Raw genomic sequence first — 23,833 nt, forward strand, 5'->3', positions numbered from 1 at the left:
GGCCAATGGTCCACTACTAAGTTATAGCCTCAGCCTGGGACTATTAGGCTACTAGGAGGAAAAAACTTATCGTCTTTGGTTACTAAAAATTTACACGTATTTTTGTAACAGTAAGAAGTCAGTATACAGATCGAAAAACCTGCACTCTTCTAATTAAAGCTTTTCTTCCATCTTCATGTTTGAAAATTCTCAATCACTGAATATTAAGATCACTTTTAAACCTGCCCTCCTTTTAAAAAATTAACAGCATCACTTAAGTTATAATGATAAGACCTAAAGATTTCCTATATCAGTTTTATTTAAAACACAAATAAGTATTTCTCTTTCGGTAATGGCAAATGGTTCAAATAATGTTGAACGAAAATCATTGACTAATACAGGGCATTAAATATGAACAGACTTTCTTTTAAAGCAAAAGAATAAAGGTTATATACAAAAGGGACCTACAATCTATAGGTCAATTCAAAAAAGGAAATGTGTTTATAAAATGTGTGGTGAAAGCAGAACATTCCACCCCTGCTTTGGAGAAGGGCTATCTTACAACATTCAGTCAGCTGAAGATGGATTGGTACAAGTGTCTATACATAAATTTCAAGTCATTTTTGCATGTGCAGAATCATCCAGATCTTCCCAGACTGAACGGGCAGTCCTGTGGCTTTCTTCCTTTTCCATATTCCCAACAAGGCTACATGAACTTCAACTCTTGATGAGCCGCTTACAACAGCAGTTCCTTAGGAGCCAAGATGACGACGGGTGATCCAGGATTTCCCTATGAGAAACAAACTGGCCGCCTACAGAAAGTATCACAATGAACAAGTCTTTCTTTCCGCCTTCCAATTCTGTACAGTGTCTCATTTCAAGACTATTACCCTCATCAGACTTGTTCGTTCACAAGTCTAAACCTTGAGGTGATATGAAGACCAACATCAAGAAAAGAAAACTCAATCCAGAAATGAAGAAACTGGAGGTATCCAATACACCCCAGAGCATCTCGCCATCCCTGCGACAGCACAGCCCAGTGTACTGCTACAGTCCGGAGATCAATACTGGCAGCTTGAATGAGGTTGGCTTTTTTTGTTGTTGTTTTTTTTTTTTCCCCTCCTCCCGTGGTTAAAGCACATCAAATAAATACTAGGCAAGAGGAGTTTCCTGGGAGAGTTAGAAATTATAAAATTTACCAATTTTCTGTCTCTGTGATAATTCAATGCCAGTAGGAGAAAGGTATTGAAGAAAAGGGACAATTTTCACACTAAAAAAAGAATTTCCCTAGTCATGTCACCATCTTATAAAGAATCCAGGGAATCCCAGAAGTAGAAAATTCGTTTCAGGGGACCCCTGAGGCACTTTAAAGCCTTTAAAAAATTACAGTAATAATAAATTAGCTATTGCTCTTCAGAGGCTTATGGAGCAGCTAATGCAACAGGACGGGTCCAGAGTTCTGTCCACATCTCAGGTTCTCGAGCCGCTCGGCCCCTTTAAAGCTTAGACGAATCTCCAAATACCTTTAAAAAGACATACAATTTAACATAGACGGAGTGGGTCTTTTGTTTAGTGGTAGCATGACATTTGGTCCACAATGGTTAGCAGCTGTCTTCGTTTTCAACTCTGATAATCTTAAGACAATACATAAATAAATACAGCAAAGGGAAGCTTGCCCACACTGACAAACGCCTCAAGGAGCCACGGAGTTCTCTCGCACCATTTCATTGGGAGCTCAGTCTTGGGTGGAGAGAAGGGCATTACAGAACTTTCTTCTCAGAGATACTAAACAATGGCATCAAATGGACAAACAGTCATCAAGGGATGTAAAGATCTGACCCCAGGGGAACCAGGACACACACGGGTACTTCAGAGGTATACTTTTGATTTGGGCAAAATTTGAGACTAAAGAAATGATCACCTCAGGCAAATGTTAGAATAGATGAAACTAAGTCCAGTTTTGGTGAGGGTTTTTTTTTTTTTTTCTTTAAAGCGTCCTCACCATCAGCTTCAGCTGTCAATCATCTCTGAGAGCTCAAGCAGAAGGTCGTCTTCATCTTTGCCAGGATCCAAGTCAATCTCAGCTTCTAATTTGCCTCCTGAAATTTCCCATATTAGTTTCTCAAAATCATCTTCCACGGAGAGTGGAGGCTTTCCTGTTGAGGCAGAGCTCAGTCGGCGAGGTTTAGATGCCACCTGGGATGAGGAAGGGCCAGATCCTTCTGGGAGCGAGGGTTCTGAAGAGGACTGGGTTGAAGGCAGCGCAAAACTGTAAGGGGAAAGCAGACTGTTAGCCCAGCGGTGCCCTTCCTCCATGGTTCAACACTGTTTAAACAGTTAACCATGGTTGTGCGACCTCGGGGACAGCTAGTGACAAGTTGTTACTGTTTCACTAACTGGGAATCCAGTACCTTTTGAACTTAGCCAGGTATTTAAAGTATCTTCCAACAATAAGGGCAAACATCAACAGCAGTGCTGAAGAGAAGCGACCTCCACTTTCACGCTTTTTGCCCTCAGTGTGGAGTTAGCTTTAGAGGTAGCTAACCTGTAAATGTTCAGTGACTTATTGCATTTTTTGACAAAGAGGAAAATCAATAATGGCCTGGAATTAGGTTAAGAAGATATTACCTGTCCTTAGGTGTTTCTGTCTCAGACATGGCGATGGATGTATCCTCAGAGAGAAGGGGGACCACAGCCTACAAAGGAAGAGGAAGGTGAGAGTTATGCTTCTCTCGCTGGTGTTTGTATGCTGTGTGTGTGTGTGTGTGTGTGTGTGTGTGTGTGTGTGTGTGTGTGTGTGTGCAAGGGCCCATGTGCAAGTATGTAGAGTTAGTTCAGAGAAGGCGGTCAGGAAGAGTCTGCCATTCTTTCTCCTTCACGTCTGTGGGAAGTTAGTCTGTTACTGAACTTCAGGCTCAGGGTTTCAAGTTATGCTGGCTGGCCAGTGATCTTTTGGGATACACCTGTCTCTATGCCTCCAACGTCGGGGTTACAGGCAAGTGTATGGCCACACTGGCTTTTTTATGTAGGTGCTAAGGGATTCAAACTCAGGTGCTCATACTTGTATAGCAAGCACTCTTACCCACTGAACCATGCCCCCAGACTTCAAGGCTTTTACAAGATTTTTTTTTTTTTTTGAGACAGGGCTTGACTATGTAGCTTTGGCTGTACCAGACTTCTGAAGGTAGACCAAGCTGGCCTGAAACTCAGAGCCTCTACCTCCCCACTGCTCAGCCTCGAGTCAGGCCCTTTTTTCACCCCAAGAGCATATTTTCTTCTGTTGCCTTCTTAGAATCCCAGCTAGTTTTTGGGTTTGGCGGCAGCGGGTATGTGGGTATGTGGGTGTGGGGGGGTGTAACCTAGTATCTTGCACTGAGCTGTATCTTCAGCCCAGAGGCTACCGTTCTTTAATCCTAGGAACCCAATGATCTAGAGGCTGAGTATGTAAGTAAGCAAAATACCTTGCCACCCAAAAACCCAGCTTCAAAATACCGCCTGCCACTTCTCAACTCTCCAACCAGACTCTAGTTACTAGAGCCACAGTCTGAGGAAGCCAATGCTCAGGAGATGGCAGAAGTGTGAGACACAAACAAACCAACAGCCAAAGGCAATCCTCCCCCAGTCCAGCACCACTGTCGTGGGTCAGTTCTTACCACAGCCGCTTTCTTGGCGGGGCTTTCCTGCAGGACACCGCCGGCGCTGAGCGGCTTCACTGCTGCAATGACAGCCGGGTGCACCTCCACTGCCTTGCGTTTTGGAGCCAGTTTGGGAGATGAAACAACCTTGACCACAGACGGCTTCACATTAACTTTGGGTTTGGCTACAGGAGACAGAACACAGCTGATTAGCAACTAGATGATCTCTTTCACATCCTGAGATGTAACGAAGAACAGGATACAATTCCTTTAGTAGTAGAAAGACCAAAAGCGTTGCCGGGCACGGTACACCCCAGCACCGGGAGGCAGAGGCAGGAGGACCACTGCTGAGTCGGAGGTCAGAACTGTGAGTTCCAGGGGAGCCAAGGCCACACAGAGACCCGGTCTTAAGAATAACAAAAAAAGCAATACCAAAAGAGCAAACTGCCTGAATGAAAAAGATCTACTACACAGGTCACCATGCCATACTCTTCAATGTCACTATCATATTCCATGGTATTTCTTTCTGCAAAACGAGAGGAAAAGCTGACTGCAGCTGCACACCTGTAATCCCAGCACCCAGAGGGCTGGGGGAGAACCCAGTCTGAGGCCATCTGGGGAGGGACTCAAAACACCACAAGGAAAGTGCACCACAGAAGTTCTGAATGGGGCTTTTATGTTTTCCTTTTTCTGAGACAAGGTCTCAGGTAACCCAGGCTACCCTCCAATCATGTGGGTGAAGATAACTCTGAACTTCTGATCCTCTTGTTTCCACTTCTTGCTTCACCTCTTGAGAAGAACAAGGATTTGGTGATTCTAATAATAAAACTTTGAATGTTTGTGGGACAGTAGAGAAAATAATAATGCTGTCTGGGTCTAGTGTCTTTGCATAAAGCACCAGAGGAAAAGAGTGAGCTCCACGGTAACAGTATGCAGATGCACAGAAACAATTCAGAACATTCACAGTATGTCCTGAAAGAGAACCCTCCTCCAGCAGCCATGGGACTCAAGCTGCCAAAACCCAAACTCAAACCCTCACCCAACAACTGGCTGACTTAAAACCCACGATGAGGACTAAAGAGGAACTCCACCTCGGTCGGCCTCTCTAGTGTAGTACAGCCTCTACTGGACTACCATGGAAACCAATCTAATAAATCCCTCTTCTGCATTCATGCTACTGGCTCTGTTCCTCTAGAGAACCCTAATACAAACTGAGCTGGGATTACAGGTGTGTTTCACCAGACATGGTTTGTCTGTGCTGCTGTAATGGAACCCGGGGCTTTGTGCATCCTAGATAAGTACTAACAACTGAGCTACAGTTATAGCCCCAAAGAAGGCAAAACCAACCAACCAACCCACCCACCCAACCCACCAACCCACCAACCAACCCACCCACCCACCCACCAACCAACCAACCCACCCACCCACCCACCAACCAACCCACCCACCCACCCACCCACCCCTCCAGCAGTTCGTTTTAAGTTGTGAAAAAGAACTGCCTAAGTTTCATCTCTGCAGATGACTGTATTACCACCTGTTGGTGTGACCTCGGTGCACACGAGATTCAACCCCACAGTTGCCAGTGACTGAGATTTGGTCATTGTGCTATGATAAAGGTAGCAAAATCACTCACCTTTACTCCTTTTTTCCAAAGTCTGTGCTGCACATTTCACATTCAGTATGGAGTCCCCGATTCCAGAGGTTTCTACCTCCCCCTTTGGGGATGACTCTGTGGGGAGGCGCTTGGCCAGGTGCCGTGTGATGCCTGATACAGCAGTGAGCACGGGCTTCCCCACCACCCGGGTGAAGTATGAGGCCCCGTCTCCGGGGACAGGCGACAAGGCTGGCTTCTCCTTCTGTGAGGCTCCTGCCTCCTGCTCTTTCTCGGTGTGCTTCTCTCTGACAGTGTCACATCTATTGACTGGAATTTTTGTGGTGTCACTTATGGTCTCATCTGAAGTCTGTGGAAACATTCAATCAAAGAATTAAGCCCTACTTTCTCATTTATAGTGCTGAGTGAATATCTAAGCTAGGCAGACAGTATTACATGATTCAGAATAATAAGGAAGCTGATTATTTGATATTAAACAGAAGATATGCTGTTAAGTGTGAAAGATTGGAAATGAAGATGTGTGAATCAATAAAAAACCTAGATTCTATTGGCTATGTAATTATGACCCCAAGAAAAACAAATGAACTGGGCGGTGGTGGCGCTCGCCTTTAATCCCAGCACTCGGGAGGCAGAGGCAGGCAGATCTCTCTGAGTTCGAGGCCAGCCTGGTCTACAGAGTGAGTTCCAGGAAAGGCGCAAAGCTACACAGAGAAATCCTGTCTCGAAAAAACTAAAAAAAAAAAAAAAAAAAAAAGAAAGAAAGAAAACACAAATGATACTAATTAAGACACTATACATTAAGGTTTATGTCAAGATACTATAACAACTGTGTGAAAATCTCAATGCCCAGAAAGACCTTCTAGTTACAAATTAGAATATTAGAGCCAGTAAAAACAAACGCCTTAAGGAATTACTAAAGCTAGAGCAGGCTGCAAAATGATATATTGTACATCTCTCAACCTGAGTTGAGTATTAAATCTGCTTATATAATAAAAAGCTTAAAGGAGAGGTAGGAGAAAAACTATTATAGCATTTATCCTGTTTTTGAGAAAAACAAACAAACAACTGACTGTGTGGCCCAGAATGGCCTCCACTAACGAGCGTCCTACCTCAGCCTCGCAGCCCCAAAGCCTAGGAGTGCCACAAGCTTGTGTAACCATGCCTAGGTTGTTCATTCTTTCTAAAGAGAAAAACCCTAGCCGAATGTGGTGGCACATACCAATCATCACAGCACTCTGGTAGCTGAGGCAGCAGAATCAGTTCAAGGTCCTTGGCTACAAAGCTAGCTTGAAGCTAGCCTGAGCTATATGAGACACCATCTAGAGAAAGTGGGAGCTAGACAGATGGCTCAGTGGTTAAGAATACCTGCTGCTCTTGCAAAGAACCCAGGTTCATTTCCCAACACAGACATGTCAGTTCACAACCATCCTTAACTCCAGTTCTGGGGATCTGATGCCTTCTTCTGGCCTCTGCAGACACCATGAACACACATGGTGCCACAGTGTGTATACATTCAGATATACATACATACATACACACACACATGTACATGTGTATGTGAACACTCACACACATAAAGTAAATAAACATTGGGGGAAAAGGTCAAGCTTTACACATGTGCAGCAAAATATTAACAGCCAGTTAAAAAACTATGAAAACAAAGAAAACTAACATACAGAGAACTGTAAAAATCTTCCACAGATGCTGGGCAGTGGTGATGCAAACCTATAATCTCAGCAAACAGGAGGAAGAGGCAGGTAGATTTATGTGAGTTGGAGACCGGTCAGGTCTACACAGTGAGTTCCAGGTCAGTCAGGGCCACATAGACCCTATTTTAAAAACTAAAAATCGGGGCTGGAGAGATGGCTCATAGGTTAATGGTACTGGCTGCTCTTCCAGAGGTCCTGAATTCAATTCCCAGCAACCACATGGTGGCTCACAACCACCTGTAATGAGATCTGGTGCCCTCTTCTGGTATGCAGGCACACATGCAGATAGAGAACTATATATATAATAAATAAATCTAAAAAACAAACAAACAAACAAAAACTCATTAAAAAAAAAAAAAAAAGAAACTTCCATAGAAAATGATGACCACAGTACTGGGCACTGTAGCGGAGGTTGTAATCTGCACTATGGAATGAGGCTGGCTGAGGCAGGCAGAGTTCAAGCAACATAGTGAGAAACTGTCTTCAAAACTCCAAAAAAAAAAAAAAAAACAAAAAACCTAAACAACAAAAACACGACCCAAAACAAAACAATTAAAACCATACTCAACTTACCAGTGAAATTTTGACGGAAATTTAATGTACACTACAACTAAAAGTACACATCATTCATTCACCTCCTCTTGATCTGCCAAGAGTCATAATCTGACAAACTTACCTCACTAGCCTCTGTCTTAGTCACACTGCTCTGAGACGCAATTTCACTGCCTTCGAGCTCGAGGTTTTTCTCTTCTTTTGCACCTGTATTCACATTAAAAACACCATTGCTTTAATCAGGATGTGAGGAATGAACTAAAATTAAAACTTTTCTTAATGAATATAATTGTACTGACTGGCTTTTCTGTCAACACAAGCTAATCTATCTGGGAAGAGGGAGCCTCAGCTGAGAAAATGTCTCTATCAGACTAGCCTGTGGGGCATTTCCTTGATTGGTAATTGATGCAGGAGGGTCCAGGCCACCATGGGAAGTGCCAGCCCACCATGGGAAGTGCCACTCCTGGGCAGTTGGTCCTGGTTGTATAAAAAGGCAGACTGAGCAAGCCATGGAAAGCAGATGAGTATGCAGCATCCCTCCATGGCCTATGCTTCAGTTCCTGCCTCCAGGCTCCTGCCTTGACCTCCCTCAATGACGGACTGGTGATCGGAAAATGTAAACCAAGTAACACTCCCTAGCCCAGGCTGCTTTTGGTCAGTGTTTTACACAGCCCAGAAAGGAAACTCAGAGAGGAGTAATGGAACAAGGAAGAACTCACAGCTAAGAGATGGGGGGGGGGGGGGGGGGGGGGCGCTACAGAACCTCAAGAAAACACCACCACACCGTAGCACTACAAACTGCTACTAGCAACAGCTTACTCTACTGAATCCGCTGCCTCAAATTCCCTCAGTTAAGGAAAGTTTGTCAGCAACTACCCAAGCTCCTGGAGGTCCTGCCCTGTGCTTTAGACAGTCCTGCTGCTTGGAGGGGCTCTACAGACCTGCTCTTTTGGTGATGCGGAGCAGCCTCTTGGCCCCAGGAATAGCCTCCGCTTGAGGCCGGGAGCTGGCACTGCTCTCCGAGCTTCGCTGTCCCCTCAGGGCCTTCTCCAGTTTGATCTCCTCTAGCGTCTTGATGTGCACCTCCTGCATGGACCTGGCTCTTCCCGCAGGCTCCTCTGCCTGTCCTTTGCTGACAGCAACAGGTAACAGACTCCCAGTCTTCTTCACATCAGGATCTGCTGTCGACTTGGGGCAACCTGTATCCTTTTTGGGTTTCTGTCTCTCCATTTCCTGCTGCCGATGTTTCTTTTCAGCCAGGACCTCAGAGAAGGTTTTGATCCGCACTGAGGAAGAGCTTTTGGTTCCTGATGGAGACTCATCAGTCCGGGAAGGCTCTTCTGTCTTCAGTTTAGTTTGTAATTCTCCACGTTTCTGACTGGCTCTTTCAAGAAGAATTTCTTCCAATGTCTTCACGTGGATCTCACCAGCTTTGTTAACTCTCTCTGTTCGGGGAAGGAACATATATTTACATTCTTGTTTCTCAATGACTTAGGATCTCTCTAAGAGTAGAAAATACAGGGAGAGGCATCAGTTGCCTCATGCACAGCATCAGGTTCACTCTCAATTGTAGACAACCGCAAGAAAATCTCTAGAGACAAACCTACTGATTAGTATTTCTATCCAGAAATACAACACACAAATGGCTGAGAATCATTTCTCAATGGAGAAACCTGCACCATTATAAACCTTAAGTAAAAGGAGCAATGAGTCCTCCATTCACTCCTATGTATATAAAACTTGCGCTGGACCCATGGCTAGAAACGGTACGAAGCCAAGCATCCCTGTGCCCAGGTGTGGTCTATAGTCTGCCAAACCCGAGTAACTAAATGAGCTGTCGGCAAGTCCGGCAATGGAAACCACTGTCTAGGAACTGGTCAAAGCAAACTTTTCATGAAGTGACATTTAAAACAGGAAAAGAGGGAAAACAAAACTGGTGACAAGACAAAAAATAAACAAAACCCAAAGGCCACAAATCTGACCTGCACCCCCAGACCTCAAAAGATCATTCTACAACTGTTTAAAACAGGGAACAAATGTCACATGAGACAATCATTCTCATTACTGGAGGGCCAAGAAAAGAAATAATGAACTCATGTAGAATTAAAAGAGAGAGCGGGGGAGGATTTGCCCTGGAGGAGGTGGGAATCGGGGGTGGGCTGGGGGTAAGGGGAGGGGTGGGAAGGGGGAGAATAGGGGAACCCGTGGCTGATATGTAGAACTGAATGGTATTGTAAAATAAAATAAATAAAAATAAAAAAAAGAGAGAGAGAGATGATACCATGCATGTACAACATACACAGACTAACCAGTAAGAGATTTTAATTAAAATTCAAAAACAAACTACACCCCAAGCTCCTAAATATAGCCTGTTCTGGAACTCTCTGTATCCCCACCACCACCACCACCACCAGTCTCATTTCTGTCCGTGTCCCTGTCTCTCTGTAACTCATACTGGCCTACAAATCCCTGATATAACATAGTCCAAGTTAACCCCAAGTTTATAGGTGTGAACCACTACTTCTGGGGCTCTTGTTTAAACAGAGTTTATTTAAAGGGTCAATCTTAAGTCAGCTCAGTTTGGATTCTCACCCTCCAGTCCAGTGAGTTTCTCTGGTGATACCATGATAAGAGTCCTGGAACTGCCAGAACCTCCAAACATACTGGATGATGCTTTCTGAGATCAATGATGAACCACAGAGCAAAGTACTCACGACAAATTAAGTAATCAAATAGTGAATTATCTCTTTATGTTTCCAGTGAGTGAGTCTTTTGTGATAGGGTCTTGATATACAAGTGACCTCAAACTCACCCACCATTGTTCTGTCTCGGTTTATGAGTACTGAGATAAAGAGCTACCACAACTTCCTTCTCATTAGATTTTCAAAATGATGGTGGGGCTGTAGAGATGGCTCAGTGGTTAAGGTTCCATTCCCAGCACCCACATGGCTGCTCACAACTATCTGTAACTCAAGTTCTAGGGTATCTGACACCCTATTCTGACCTCTACAGACACCAGGCATACATGTGATGCACCTATACACAAGCAGACAATTCATACATGTAAAATAAATAAATCTGAAAAAAAGAATTGCAATTGTAGTTTTTTCTTCCATTTCACAATGACAAGCTAATCTCAAAATAATCAAAGAAAGTACATGGTTAATGGTGAATTGGAGACTTGTTTCTCATCCCTACCAAAATATCATTGAAATTATAAAGACATTAAAAACAGAATTAATCTACACTAATAATGAGAAAAGAAGAATGCCACGATAGAGTAATCTTTAAGAATTTCTGTGGGGAATCTATTTCAGTAGATATGTTTAAACAGTAGATGTAACTCTAAAAGAACAGTCAATCACTATTCTCCTCATCAGCACAGTAAACTGCCGGGCCTAGGTTAACCAATATGAGAAGGAACAGTGAACAACGGAGAAATCATTAGGGTAGAAATGGAAGGACTAGGGTAGAGGATACACCTCACTGAAGAATGCCTGCCTAGCATGCATAGGACCTGGCTTGATTTCCAGCATCTCAAAAACAAATACAGAAACAGAACTAAGCAAGCAAGCAAACAAGCGAAAATCCCAGATTCAGTGGAAAACTCCAGAGCAGCCTAAGAAAAATTAAGCTGTTAAGGGAGGGAGGGGGAAAGGGAGGGAGACCAGAACAAAAATCTTTTGAAGACAAATGCCAAAATAAACTCATTTGAAAAACTAAGTAATGAAAAAGACAACGTTAGTCTACAACTAGCCATTCAGGATAAGCGAACTATAGCCCACAGGCCAAATCTGGCCATACAGTGTCCTTGGAACACAGCCACTCATTCATTTACATATTCACGTTACATATGGCTGCTTTCACACCACAGTGGCAGAACTGAGTAACTGTGACAGAGATTGTGGACTACAAAGACTAAAATATTTTTGTTTTTAAGGGTAGTAAGGATCAAACTGAGGGCACCACCATGCTAATCAAATACTCTAGCACTTAGCTACTTCAAGCTTCAACTATTTACTACGTGGACTTAGAACAAAAAAAGCCAAGTTAGATTCAAAGGGTCCATTGAATCCCTGGCTTGCCAGCCAAGTGTGTTTACATCCACTACAGTGAAGTAATAGTACATCAATCAGGGAGACAGAAAACCTTAAAACATTCTGGAGATTAAAGCTAAGAATGATAACTCACATCTGTAATCCCACCAGCATCTGGGAGGCTGTGACAGGAAGGTTGCCAAGAATTTGAGGCCAGCCTGGACTACAGACCTGAGATCTTGTCTTAAGGAAAAGTGGTGGTGGTTGTTTTCTTACAGGAAAGTAAGAAGCTCAACATCAGACTCTCTCTTAAGGATGCTAGCATAGAATGATACAGAAATCAGCTATGGTTGGATTGAGAAAGCCCAGAGATACAAAATTTAAAACTCTTTTATAGAAACTATCACATCAAATCCTGAATAGCATTAAGCAAAGCTGGGGGCTAAGAGTGCATGGAAGATCAGCTGCCTGGCATGTGTGAAGCTCTAGATTCGAAACTACAGCACCACAAACAACAACAACAAAAGCAGAGTATGTGAACATATGGATATTCACTTTATATACATGCTTGTTCCCACTATTAAACACAACTATAATTTACAGGAAGAACCTAAGAATATAAAGAAATGATTTTCTTTCTTTTTTTTAGACAGGGTCTCTACATAGCCATGGCTGTCCTGGAACTCACCGTGTAGGCCAGGTTGGCCTCAAATTTACTAAGATCTCCCCACCTGTTTCCCAAGTGCTGGGATTACCAACACACACACACACACACACACACACACACACACACCCCAACACACACACACACACACACACACACACACACACACACACACACACACACACACACACACACAGAAACGAACGTATTTTATGTTGCCCTCAAACAAAGAGTGGCTCATGTTATGTCCACACCTTTGTCATCTGACAGAATGCAACTGGCTATACACTGCTTGGAAAATGACTTCTTCCCACCCTTTTTGGTAATGCTGACTGACCCCAGGGACCATGTACACCCTGTGACTTCATCTACATACCTAGCCTATTAGAACCTAACTGTCTACAACAGTTTAGCATATAATATGGCGTGCCTCTTACTGGATTTCCTCTTTATTTTTTTTGTTTTTGTTTTTCAAGACAGGGTTTCTCTGTGCTGTTTTGGTGCCTGTCCTGGATCTCACTCTGTAGACAAGGCTGGCCTTGAACTCACAGAGATACACCCACCTTTACCCCCTGAATGCTGAGATTAAAGACATGGGCCACTATACCCGGTCCCAACCCTTCTTCTTCTTCTTCAATTGGTTTTATTATTATTGTGTGTGTACGTGAGGACAGACGGATGTGCCTCACTTAGGACATGTATGGAGTCAGAGGACAACTTTCAGGTGTCAGTTCTCTCCTATCCACTGGTGCTGCCTGGATAAACACAGGCCTCACACTGCAGAAGGACTTTGACCAGCTGAGCCATCTCACCAGCTCGATACCTTTCAAATACCCTTGCAAGTCTGTCACTCTATCAGAACAAGCTCAAACTCTCACACAAGGCTTTAAAAGATTCTAACCAAATTCCCTTTTTTTCTCGTTATCCTGCCCTTCATCCCCATTCCATGGTTTAGCCACCTGCAGTTCCTTAGGTGTATGATGCTTCCTCAGCTCTTTTCTTGAATACAAACCCTGGTTGTCTTAGTTTCTACTGCTCTGATCAAACACCATGACCATCAACAACTTGGAGAGGAAAGGGTTTATTTCAGCTTACAACTCTCAGGTCACTCCACTGCTGAAGAAGTAAGTGAGGGCAGGAGCCTAGAGGCAAGAGCTGATGAAGAGGCCAGGGAGAAATGCTATTTACTGGCTTGCTCCCCATGGCCTGCTCAAACCTGCTTTCTCATAATATGTGGTACCACCACCCAGGGCCAGTACCACTCACAATGGGCTGGGCCCTCCCACCTAAGTCATCAACTAAGAAAAAGTACCACCTGCTTGCCCACAGGCCCATTTGGTGGGGATATTTTCTCAACTGAGTTCTTCCCAAATAGCTCTAGATTATGTCAAGTTGACTAAAGCTAGCATGCACACTGGTCCTCCAACTTCACCCACCACTTCCTGCCTTTAGGTTTGAACTTCAACACCATTTCCTCTGTGATGTTTTCCCTAACACAGCATAATGCTGAGCACCTTCCCATGTGCTCTCACAGGAGCATGCATTGTTCTTCCTGTCACAGTATTGATCACAGTATTGTGGCTATTCCTGTATCTTTCAGGAGCCTGTAACCTCCAGTGCTGACAAGTGTATAACACTGTTAAATGTTGACTACTTAGTATCAAGTCAAGTAAGCACTCAAGTGTTTGTGAGGAGTGAGCAGTGCCCAGCCAGCCTGGACTGTCACTGTTACAGACAGACAAACTGGTAGAAAGCGAGCAGGTGCACAGCCAGCCTGACCTGTCACTGTCACAGACAGACAAACCGTGGTAGAAAGCAAGCAGGTACCTAGCCAGCCTGGACTGTCACAGACAGACAGACAAACTGGTAGAAAGCAAGCACTTACCTTTCTTTGGTGCTTTATCAAGGTTAGTTTCTGGAGCTTCCACCTTTTTTCCCAGCCTCTGTGCAAGGCTTCGCTTTAATGGGGGATCACTGTCACCACCTACAAATAGGGAGATTTACTTTAAGATTTTAATCTTCAACAAAGTGAAACAAAAGAAAGCGCTAATAACAGACAAGTTTTCTGCATTTAAGCAGCAATTGTTCAACATCTTTTAACTTAATGTTAAAAGACAAAAATGACCTAGAAAGAAAAAAATTAGGAGACAAAAAAAATGTAAACACATGAACGAATACTTTTCAGATAACTAAAATCCTAAGCCCTGGCTGACGCTAAGGCTCAAAGAGAGAGTGTCTTCACCGCTGGTGCTGGACAGTTTCATGTCAGCTTAACAAGCGAGAGGCACCCGAAAGGAGGGAACTCACTTGAGAAAATGCCTCCATGAGATTTGGCTGTAGAGCAAGGGCGGTGGTGGCGGCGGTGGTGGCGCACACCTTTAATCCCAGCACTTGGGAGGCAGAGGCAGGAGGATCTCTGTGAGTTTGAGGCCAGCCTGGTCAACAGAACGAGATCCAAGAGAGCCAGGCCTACACAGAGAAACCCTGTCTCGAAAAACCAAAAAATCGAACTGTAAGGCATTTTCTTAATTAGGGGAGGGCTCGGCCCACTGTGGGTGATGCCATTCCTGGGCTGGTGGTCCTGGGTGCTGTAAGGAAGCAGGCTGAACGAGCCACGAGGAACAAGGCAGTAAGCAGCGCCCTCCATGGCCTCTGCATCAGCTCCCACCTCTAGGCTCCTGCCTTGCTGCAGTTCCTGTCCTGACTTCTTTGATGATGAACAGTGCTGTGCTGTGTGAGCCAAATGAACCCTTTCCTCCCCAGCTTCCTTTTTGGTCATGGTATTTTGTCACAGCAATTATAACCATAACTAAGAGACCACTAAACTTTGAATTCATAATAAATTCAGTTAGGAAGATAGTAAAGGAATTTATGATGCCTCTTTTCTAAGATTGATTTTTATTGTTATGTGCATGGGTGTTTTGCCTGCATGTATGTCCGTGTTAGTGTGCCAGATCCCCTGGAACTGGAGTTGCAAACAGGTGTGAGCTGCCATGTGGGTGCTGGGAACTGAACTCAGGTCCTCTGGAAGAACAGCCAGTGCTCTTAACCCCTGAGCTATACCTCTCCAGCCCCTTACAATGCTTATTATTCCTGGGGTATGAAGACTTAGACTGATAGATGATCAAATCATGCCTTTACAAAATAGAAAAAAAAAAAAAAGAAGAAGAAGAAGAGAAGGGATGAGGAGGAAGGGGAGGGGGAGAGGGAAGAGGATGAGGATGAGAGGGAAGAGGAGGAAGAGAAGGAGGAGGAGGAGGAGGAGGAGGAGGAGGGAGGAGGAGGAGGAACCAACTGAAAATATCTAATATTCTCTAGCTTATCCAAGTGGAGACAAGGGTCTTGTAGTCTCGGCTGGCCTGGAAATAGCTATGAAGACCAGACTGGCCTTGAACTCACAAAGACCCTCGTGCCTCTGCCTCCGAGTGCCGAGATTAAAAGCACATGTCACCATGTCTGGCTCAAGCCTGTAATTACTAACCTAGGACCTTCTAAAAGGTCAGTCATGGGCTGGAGATGGCTTAGCTCTCAACCAAAAAGATTAGTCATGGTCATAATCTACTAAGTTAGAACACATCAAACTACTGTAGCACACACAGGAAATGTTTATAATGTTGTCAGTCAAGAATACAGGCAGCCCAGTAGGTCAACACTGACTGTGCTTTTATGAAGAGTCTCAACAAGGGAACATGTTAATGCATAAGCATAGAGACAGAAGACACACAAATTCTAACTCACCTACTGAAAATTTTCGTTTTCCCAGTCTCTCAGGAAGACTCAGTCTAACCCAGGGCTCTTCTGAAATGGCAAAAATAAAATGTGTTCACTGTTAGCTGATTCTTTTACATTCATATGAGCCTGCTAAGGAGGTATTTTGAAAATTACATCTCAGTCTTCTGTCACATTTAACAAGAAAGTAATCAAGTCTAATGAACATGCAACAGCATGGCATTATTAACAGTAGCCAAACATAAGGAGAGAGACTCTGATTCTGGCCAAACTATCCTTGTGCACCTTGAAAAGCTATTTAACATTATTACATGAGCAAGAAAGCCTTCTCTGAAATGTCTGTGGTTCAAATAAACATTTAAACGTGCAATTTAATGTGTTCTATTCCTATGCTACATAGTTTTATGTCAATTTGACAAGCTAAAGTCATCTGAGAGGAGGGAACATCAATTAACAAAATGCCTCTATAAGATCAGGCCGCAGGCAAGCCTGTCATGCATTTTATTAATTAGTGATTAATGGGGGAATGCCCACTGGGGGTGGTGCCATCCCTGGGCAGGTGGTCCTGGGTTCTATAAGAAGGCTGAACAAGCCATGAGAACTAGCCAGTAAGCAGCACCCCTCCATGGCCTCTGCATCAGTTCCTGCCTCTAGGATCCTGCCCTGTTTGAGTTCCTGTCCTGACTTCCTTTGATGATGAACAGCAATATGGAAGTGTAAGCCAAATAAACTCTTTCTTTCCCAACTTGCTTTTGGTCATGGTGTTTGATCACAGCAACAGTAACCCAGACAAAGACAATTCCTTATTAGGTTTTAAACAATTCAGTAAAAAGGCTGATATTTTTCCTATCACTCTAAATATATACTAACATTCTTTACTCAAAATGAGCGACCAATAAATTTGCTGAAGAAAAGAGAACATGTTAAATTAGATATACATAAATGTGAGACTGCCTGAGCAAGAAAGTATTCTAACTTTTTAAACAACAGGATCAAATGAACAAATTTTCATCCTTATAGATGATCAAAATACTTCAGGTTCTCCAAAAACTCCAAAGGGCACGAACATATTACCCAAGGGCTTTGTGTTCCCAATTACACCAAGTAGAACCCAGTCCTCTGGGAGACCTGCTATAGCGCACCTTGTTTGCTGGAGAGAGTTACTGTCCTCACCACAGTCCGCACATTCTCCTTTTCAGGGCCTGGATTGGACTGAGGCTGATGTAAAGCACTGGAAACTCCTGAGGAGCTTTCTGAATGAGAAAAGTCAAATAAATAATCTATGGAAAATAAAGCTAGTCCAAGTCAAGCATCTCTGTCCTATGAACGTTAGCTCCAACGCAGACAGCTCTGCTGTCTGAATGCTGTCTCAAGCAGACACTCAACCTCCTGTTTATCAGGAGGTTAACAAGACTCTAGCTGATTAAACTGGGCTGGCTGGTCAGCAAGCCCCAGGGATCCTCCTGTCTCTGTCTCCCCAGAACCGGGATTCCCAGCACACATCCATGTCTGGCTTATTTATATGGCTGCTAGGGCTAGAGGCAGGTCCTCAGGTTTGTGGAGCAGACACTTGACTGGCAGCCGTCTCCACAGTCCCCTGAATCTGTCTCTTAACTGCTGCTCTTTATTTACAGTTATGTATCTCAAGATACAGCCTGGCATGGTGGTGACGCACTCCTTTAATCCCGGAACTCGGGAAGCAGAGGCAGACGGATCTCTGTGCATTTAAGGCTGGCCTGGTCTACAGAGTGAATTCCAGGATGGCCAGAGATACATATCGAGATCCTATCTCATAAAACAATCAATCACTCTCAAGACGTACAGGTTTCTTTATGTTATCATCTGGTTCTAGCTCTGAACAGTGAGGACCGAAACACAGCTCCAGTACGTTTGTGTTTCGCTTTGAACAAGCCATAGAAATGAGAATCTGTCTGTCTTTGCTAGGTTTGGCTGTCGCTGTCAGAAGTATCGATTATTCTCGTCAGGCAACATGCAAGTATTCATGCAAAAACTCGTGATGACTTACCACCTTGCTTCTTGGATTTTTCCTTCATTTTCTTTGATTTAATTTCCTCAAGAGTTTTTATTCCAAAATTCAAACATTCACCTGGGAAACCCAAGAGGGAAACCACATGAGGAACTACAGCCTTTTTCTTTGCATTTTCTCTGCAGGCATTCCAGTACTTGGAGTAAATGACTTAGAAGGAGGGTATGTGTCAGTATGCGGACAGCGTATCCGCCAGGAAAAGCTTAGTGACTACACTGATTCTGAAGGTAGTTACAACAGCCAAAGACGCTTCACGGCTGAGAGACAGGCCAGCCTCTGTGTACCGTACCTTGCTTTAAAGCGACTCCGGGTTTCCGGGCAGAAGCCACTCGGAGTCCATTGTGAACCTCAGAGGTTGGCTGCAGGGCAGGTGTCTTGCTTTCATCGCCCTCCTCAGAAAACTGATCTGGATAGCCACATTTAAGACAAATTTCCAGTTAAGACCAAGACCAAGTAACACATTACATTATTTGCCTGAAAAAAAAAGAGAAGGGGGGTGGGCGCTAACCATACCATCATCGTCTTCATCATCATCGGCAGCGTTGATTACAACGGGTGGATGCGTGGGGCTGGGGACATTTTCCGAACTTTCTACTTTCCTTACACTCCGCAGTTGAGGGGAGGGATTAGACTGGACCGACAATTTGTTCTGCTGAACTGTGAGTTGGCTGGCCTTGACTTCTTCTTCTTGCAACTCAGGCCCAGTGGGTAACACAGCTAAACATTAAAAAAAAAAAAAAAAAAAGACAAATTTATAACCGAGAATTATAATCCCAACTCAACAAAAATCCCTGTCCTTTTGATAAATTTGGTGCATTTTCCTTAAGAAGGTATTTTTTTAACTGAATTTTCCCATTTCCATTCTGTAACTCTCCATGAAGAGAAGAAGAGTGTAACTCTTTATTGTATAGAAACAGATGATAGGACCGAAAGCAGTAAACCCGGAGTTAGTTCCAGATTCTAGACATTTTAAGTTGAGATTCTAGAATTTTTTCCTTGGCATAAAAAGACATAGAGACATCATCTGCCTCTGCTTCCCCAGCTGGGATTAAAGTATGTGTCACCAACTTCTGGATCTTTTTTTTTTTTTGTGATGATGTCTTGCTATGTAACTTAGGCTGGTCCTCACACTCTAGTTCTTCCTGCCTTAGCTTTCTGAGTGCTAAAATCCCAGCCACTGACACTGAGTGGCTCTTTGGTGGCCAAAGGAAATTAGCCCACTAGGAAATTACTTTAAAAGGGGCTTTGGAGGGGCCAGTGAGATGACTCTGCAGGTAAAGATGCCTGCTGCCAAGCCTGGTAACTTGAATCTGACCTGAGGACCCACATGGTGGACAGAGAAAATCTCATCTCTCCAAGCAGTCCTCTGACCTCCACACACATTTCACAGCATGTGTATACACATACACTCAAGACACACACAAAGCATTTATAAATAAAAATTATTTTAAAAGAGATTTTGAAAAGAAATCACAGATTTTTGTGGAGTCAGGATTCATTTTAGGACTGAGAATAGATATAATTCAGCAGTAGAGAGCTTGTCTAGCATGTTCGAAATCCTTAGTTTGGTCCCCAGCCCTGGAACAGCGGGGATTTTTTTTTTAAGATAGCCTACATCAAATTTTTTTTTATTTTAGCTAGGCTATAAAAAGCTGGACTAGTTAGTATGTGAGGTATTACTGTGAATGCCTATAATCCCAACGCTCAGGAGACTAAGGCAGAGAATGACAAGTTCTAAGCCAGTTTAGGTTACAGTGTCTAACTGACTCCACCATAGAGTAGATGGCTGTACCTCTGGCTCTGTGGGCCGTGTGGTCTCTTATCTCAACTCCTTAACTCTGCAGTACTAATACAAAACGGGCCACAGTATGTAAATGGATGGCCAAAGCCATATGCAGTAAAGCTTCATCTCACAGAGCAGGCAGAGGACCCAATCTCCTACCCATGGTCTGGAGAATTAAATTCTTTTGAAAACATCTATAGGTTTGGTAAGAAAATAAGAATGAAACAAGTATTATATTATACAGTAATATAATCTGACATGACCGAAACATTTGGTTCTCTCTGGATACTTATCACCTGACCTCTCTAAGGTTGTATTTCTTCATTATACAGTAGAAATAGTACTGTTCTCACTGGATTGAAAGGGTGAATAGCAGGTGCTCACTGAATAGCAACTGTTCCCTTTTAGAATCAAAACCAATCTCACTTCTGCTTGGAGGTAGGAACAGTCCATCAACGTAACGACCTCTGTTGTGATGGAAAGCACAGTTTAATTTTTGACATCCCACTGGCTGATTTTCCCAATAACAAGGAATTTCACTTCGTTTTTTCTGTAAGAGAAAAACACATTGTTAAAAAAATGTTAAGCTTGTTAAAAAAACAAAATGTTAAAAAATTCAAGTTAAAAAATGAAGTAAGTCCTACATTAATTCTGTGACTGGTTTTCAAAATAAAGTTCAAAACCCCAACACAGGAAGGAGGTCATGTTTAGCAAGAGAGAGGCTATCGAAAGTGATACTTAGGCCCTGTGGAGAGCTGTACTTTCCTCCTGGTCTTCATCCTGAAAACCCTGTATGGGCACACTTGATGTAGAGAAGCAGGATAATACAGTAGTTAAAAATATAGAGTAAGGGTGGTGGCACACGCCTTTAATCCCAACATTGGTAGGCAGAGGCAGGCGGATCTGTGTGAGTTCCAGGCCAGCCTGGTCTACAGAGTGAGTTCCAGGACAGCCAAGGCTACACAGAGAAACCCTGTCTCAAACAAACAAACAAACAAACAAACAAACAAAAACCCCAAGAATATAGAATAAGATATTATAATAATTTTCCTTCCTATTAAGTTATTTAAGGGCCTTATGACCACAGACAACTAAACACCTGGTCAGCCTCACTTTCTTAGCTACAAAATGTGAACTGCATCTGTGTGCATATGTAGGCAGGAGTGTAGAGGCCAGAGCAGGACATCAGCTACCTTCCTCTCCTGCCCTCGACCTTACTACATCAGGAGTAGAGTCTCACACTGAAAATGAAGCTCATTCCAGGTAGGCTGGCCAGCCAGCAAACTCCTAGGATGCTGTCTCTGCTCCCAACACTGGGCTTGTATCTTAAGTATAGCCATGGCCAGCTTTGTATGTGGGCACTGGGCATTCAAACTCAGGTATCCATGATTATACAGCACATGCTAATTTAGCCAGTGAATCATCTCCCTAGGCCCTGAATTAGTGAATACTACACCAATGTTTCCAAAGAAATAGCCAGGTCCCATGATGCTCTGCATCTACAATATTTTCATCAGCCAGCCAATTCATAATCTTGTTTCATATGTTTCTATTTAAAGACTGTTTTGCTGGATATGGTGGCACACACTTTTAATCTCAGCACTTGGGAGGCAAAGGCAAGGGGAACTCTGAGTTTGAGGACAGCCTGGTCTACACAGTAAGTTCAGGACAGCCAGGACTACACAGAGAATCTGTCTCAAAAAACAAGCAAGCAAAGAAAAAAAGAGAGAGAGAGAGAGATTCTATTTAATATATATACTGATTATTAATATGAAACCAACTACCAACAGTACTATAAAACTCTTGCCCGAATAAGGCTCACAAATAGTCATGCTGTCGCATTTTCTAGTAAAGCACATCACAGCTCTCCTCTAACTAAAAACACGAGTTAGGACTTTAGCACTATGTGTTGGCCTATTTGTCAGTTAGGGTGTCTCTTCTCTTCTCCTTTTTGGTGCACATGCTATGCAAGTATACCACCAACGAGCTATATCCCTAGCCCTAAGGCACTAGGGATACTTTTTAAAAGCAAAATAATCAATACAAAACACCAAACTGAAAAAATCATAGTAGCAAGTAGCCTGCAATCAAGGACACCTGATTATATTTATATATATTATGAGAGCTCAATCAGAAAGGCAGTTTGTCACCCTATTTCACCTCAACTGGAGACACACATCAGGGGATTTATGTATTTATCTCTGAACATCTTTGAGTGAGCATAAAATATGCAAGTACTGATTTGGGAATTACCAGTACATTTTATCAAGCACACAAATTAGTCAATATTGACTCCATAAATGACAGACTATAAGGGGTATGCTGGGAAAAAAGTCCTTGTAGCTCACTGCATCTCCACACAACCACAATGCAGGGTCTCCATTACACTTACAAAGATTTTTTTTTTTGTTTTTCGAGACAGGGTTTCTCTGTGTAGCTTTGCGCCTTTCCTGGATCTCACTCTGTAGACCAGGCTGGCCTCGAACTCACAGAGATCCGCCTGCCTCTGCCTCCCGAGTGCTGGGATTAAAGGTGTGCGTCACCACCGCCCAGCCACAAAGATATTTTTTTAAATGCACATACAAGCAAGTACAAGTACAAATCTTTCCCTTCTATTTTATTTCAACTTTTTTTAGATTTATGTATTTTTGTGTGAGGGTTTTGCCTGCATGTACATATATGAATCACATATCTATCTGCCTTGTGCCTTCAAGTTAAGAAGAGGAATCCAGAAGAAGGCATGGGAACCCCTGAACCTGGAGCTAGAATGGTTGTGAGCTGCTGTTATGATGCTAGCGCCTGTACTTGGGTCCTCTGCAAGACAAGTGCTCTTAACTACTGAACAATCTCTCCTTCTATTTTAAGCATGCTGTTCCGCTCCCTCTACATTTTCACTTAATATATCCTGATCCTTCCTTATCAAATAATTAAGTGTCCATTTTAAATTCTTAAATTCTTGTTAACTGCTGCCCACCCCTCCACAGTATGAAGATAGGAAAGCTGAGATGTTTCCAGCATTTTATAAACTGCTGCAATGGTAATTCTGATGTACTTTGTTTAGCACATTGAGTACAATGTGTAAATATTTAGTTCTCTTCAGGCACAAGTAAGCCTACACAAAAAAGAAAATATTAGCATGCCCATACTGCTTGGTTGGCAGCTGAGTGCATGCCTCTTAGAGTACCTCCTAAGTTAAGTGACGGAGTGGGGAAGGAAAGATCCACTGGACCTAGACTATTTGTACCAAGGATGTGGCTCATGTTGAACATTTGAATGTGAGATTTGGGTACTTCAAACAGATGGTGGATGATTGGTTTCTAAGTGGACTTTCCATGGGAGAATGCTGCAGTGAGTTGCTACATTTCACTTGAGGGGAAAGAATACATTCTGGACAACCCCAACAGGAGGAAGCCAGGCTCAAGAAACCCCACAACAATTCCACAGACTCCACAATCCTCTTCTCTTGTGCTGGGAAGTATAGCCTTACTCTTGTGATGGTTCTTAGATGGGATATTCTGGAGACTTGTTCTTAGCTACTTCCTAGGAGTTATGCCAAGGCAGAACCTGAGTTTTCCAAAGTTACAGAGTAGTATTTCTTAATTAATTTAATAAATATCTTGCTATTTGTCTGGTAGACAACCAAGAAAGCAGTTAAGAAATGAGAAACTGGGAACCAGACTGGAGTAGCTTTATGAACCTGGCACATAAATTACATATTCACTCTCTTCTTCCTTCTTTCTCTCTTCATCCACTACTTAACAACTGAACGGAAAGTCAACTTTGAAGGAATCAGGCACTCATTTGAAACAGGAAAAGCAAAGTGGCCCAAACCAAGATTCTAACCCATCAAGGGTTAGGAAGACCCTGTACCAAAGGATGGTCTATGAGTGTTGAGAGGTGGAGTCAAGTAAGGCTTCTGGAGAAGGGATTCCAACGAGTGTGAAGAGAGTGGATTCCCCGAAGCTGTGTGGAATGGGTATCAAAGGCAGACTGTGGTGGCGCACGCCTTTAATCCCAGCACTCGGGAGGCAGAGGCAGGCGGATCTCTGTGAGTTCGAGGCCAGCCTGGGCTACCAAGTGAGCTCC

General features: G+C 43.3%; 1 protein-coding gene across 12 annotated transcripts in view; it reads right to left on the reverse strand.

The window, feature by feature from the left end:
* Window positions 1–280: 280 nt before the first annotated feature.
* Zc3h11a (zinc finger CCCH-type containing 11A) overlaps window positions 281–23,833 on the reverse strand; it is a 44,578-nt gene continuing 21,025 nt past the window's right edge. For 7 of the 12 annotated variants that reach the window (XM_076547422.1, XM_076547421.1, XM_076547419.1 and 4 more), the window contains 13 exons: window positions 20,174–20,297; window positions 18,478–18,681; window positions 18,254–18,370; window positions 17,944–18,024; window positions 17,060–17,170; window positions 15,927–15,986; window positions 14,074–14,172; window positions 8,429–8,932; window positions 7,612–7,694; window positions 5,248–5,575; window positions 3,633–3,799; window positions 2,608–2,675; window positions 281–2,248 (listed from right to left, as the gene is read on the reverse strand). In XM_076547422.1, the coding sequence (XP_076403537.1) occupies window positions 1,990–2,248; window positions 2,608–2,675; window positions 3,633–3,799; window positions 5,248–5,575; window positions 7,612–7,694; window positions 8,429–8,932; window positions 14,074–14,172; window positions 15,927–15,986; window positions 17,060–17,170; window positions 17,944–18,024; window positions 18,254–18,370; window positions 18,478–18,681; window positions 20,174–20,297 (2,205 nt within the window). In that variant the 3' untranslated portion in view covers window positions 281–1,989. Of the gene's footprint in view, window positions 2,249–2,607; window positions 2,676–3,632; window positions 3,800–5,247; window positions 5,576–7,611; window positions 7,695–8,428; window positions 8,933–14,073; window positions 14,173–15,926; window positions 15,987–17,059; window positions 17,171–17,943; window positions 18,025–18,253; window positions 18,371–18,477; window positions 18,682–20,131; window positions 20,298–23,833 lie in introns of all 12 variants that reach the window. The other 5 variants (XM_076547417.1, XM_076547415.1, XM_076547418.1 and 2 more) reach the window with 1 other exon arrangement.

This window comes from Peromyscus maniculatus, chromosome 11, assembly GCF_049852395.1.
Source record: "Peromyscus maniculatus bairdii isolate BWxNUB_F1_BW_parent chromosome 11, HU_Pman_BW_mat_3.1, whole genome shotgun sequence".
In the NCBI taxonomy this organism is placed as follows: Eukaryota; Metazoa; Chordata; class Mammalia; order Rodentia; family Cricetidae; genus Peromyscus; species Peromyscus maniculatus.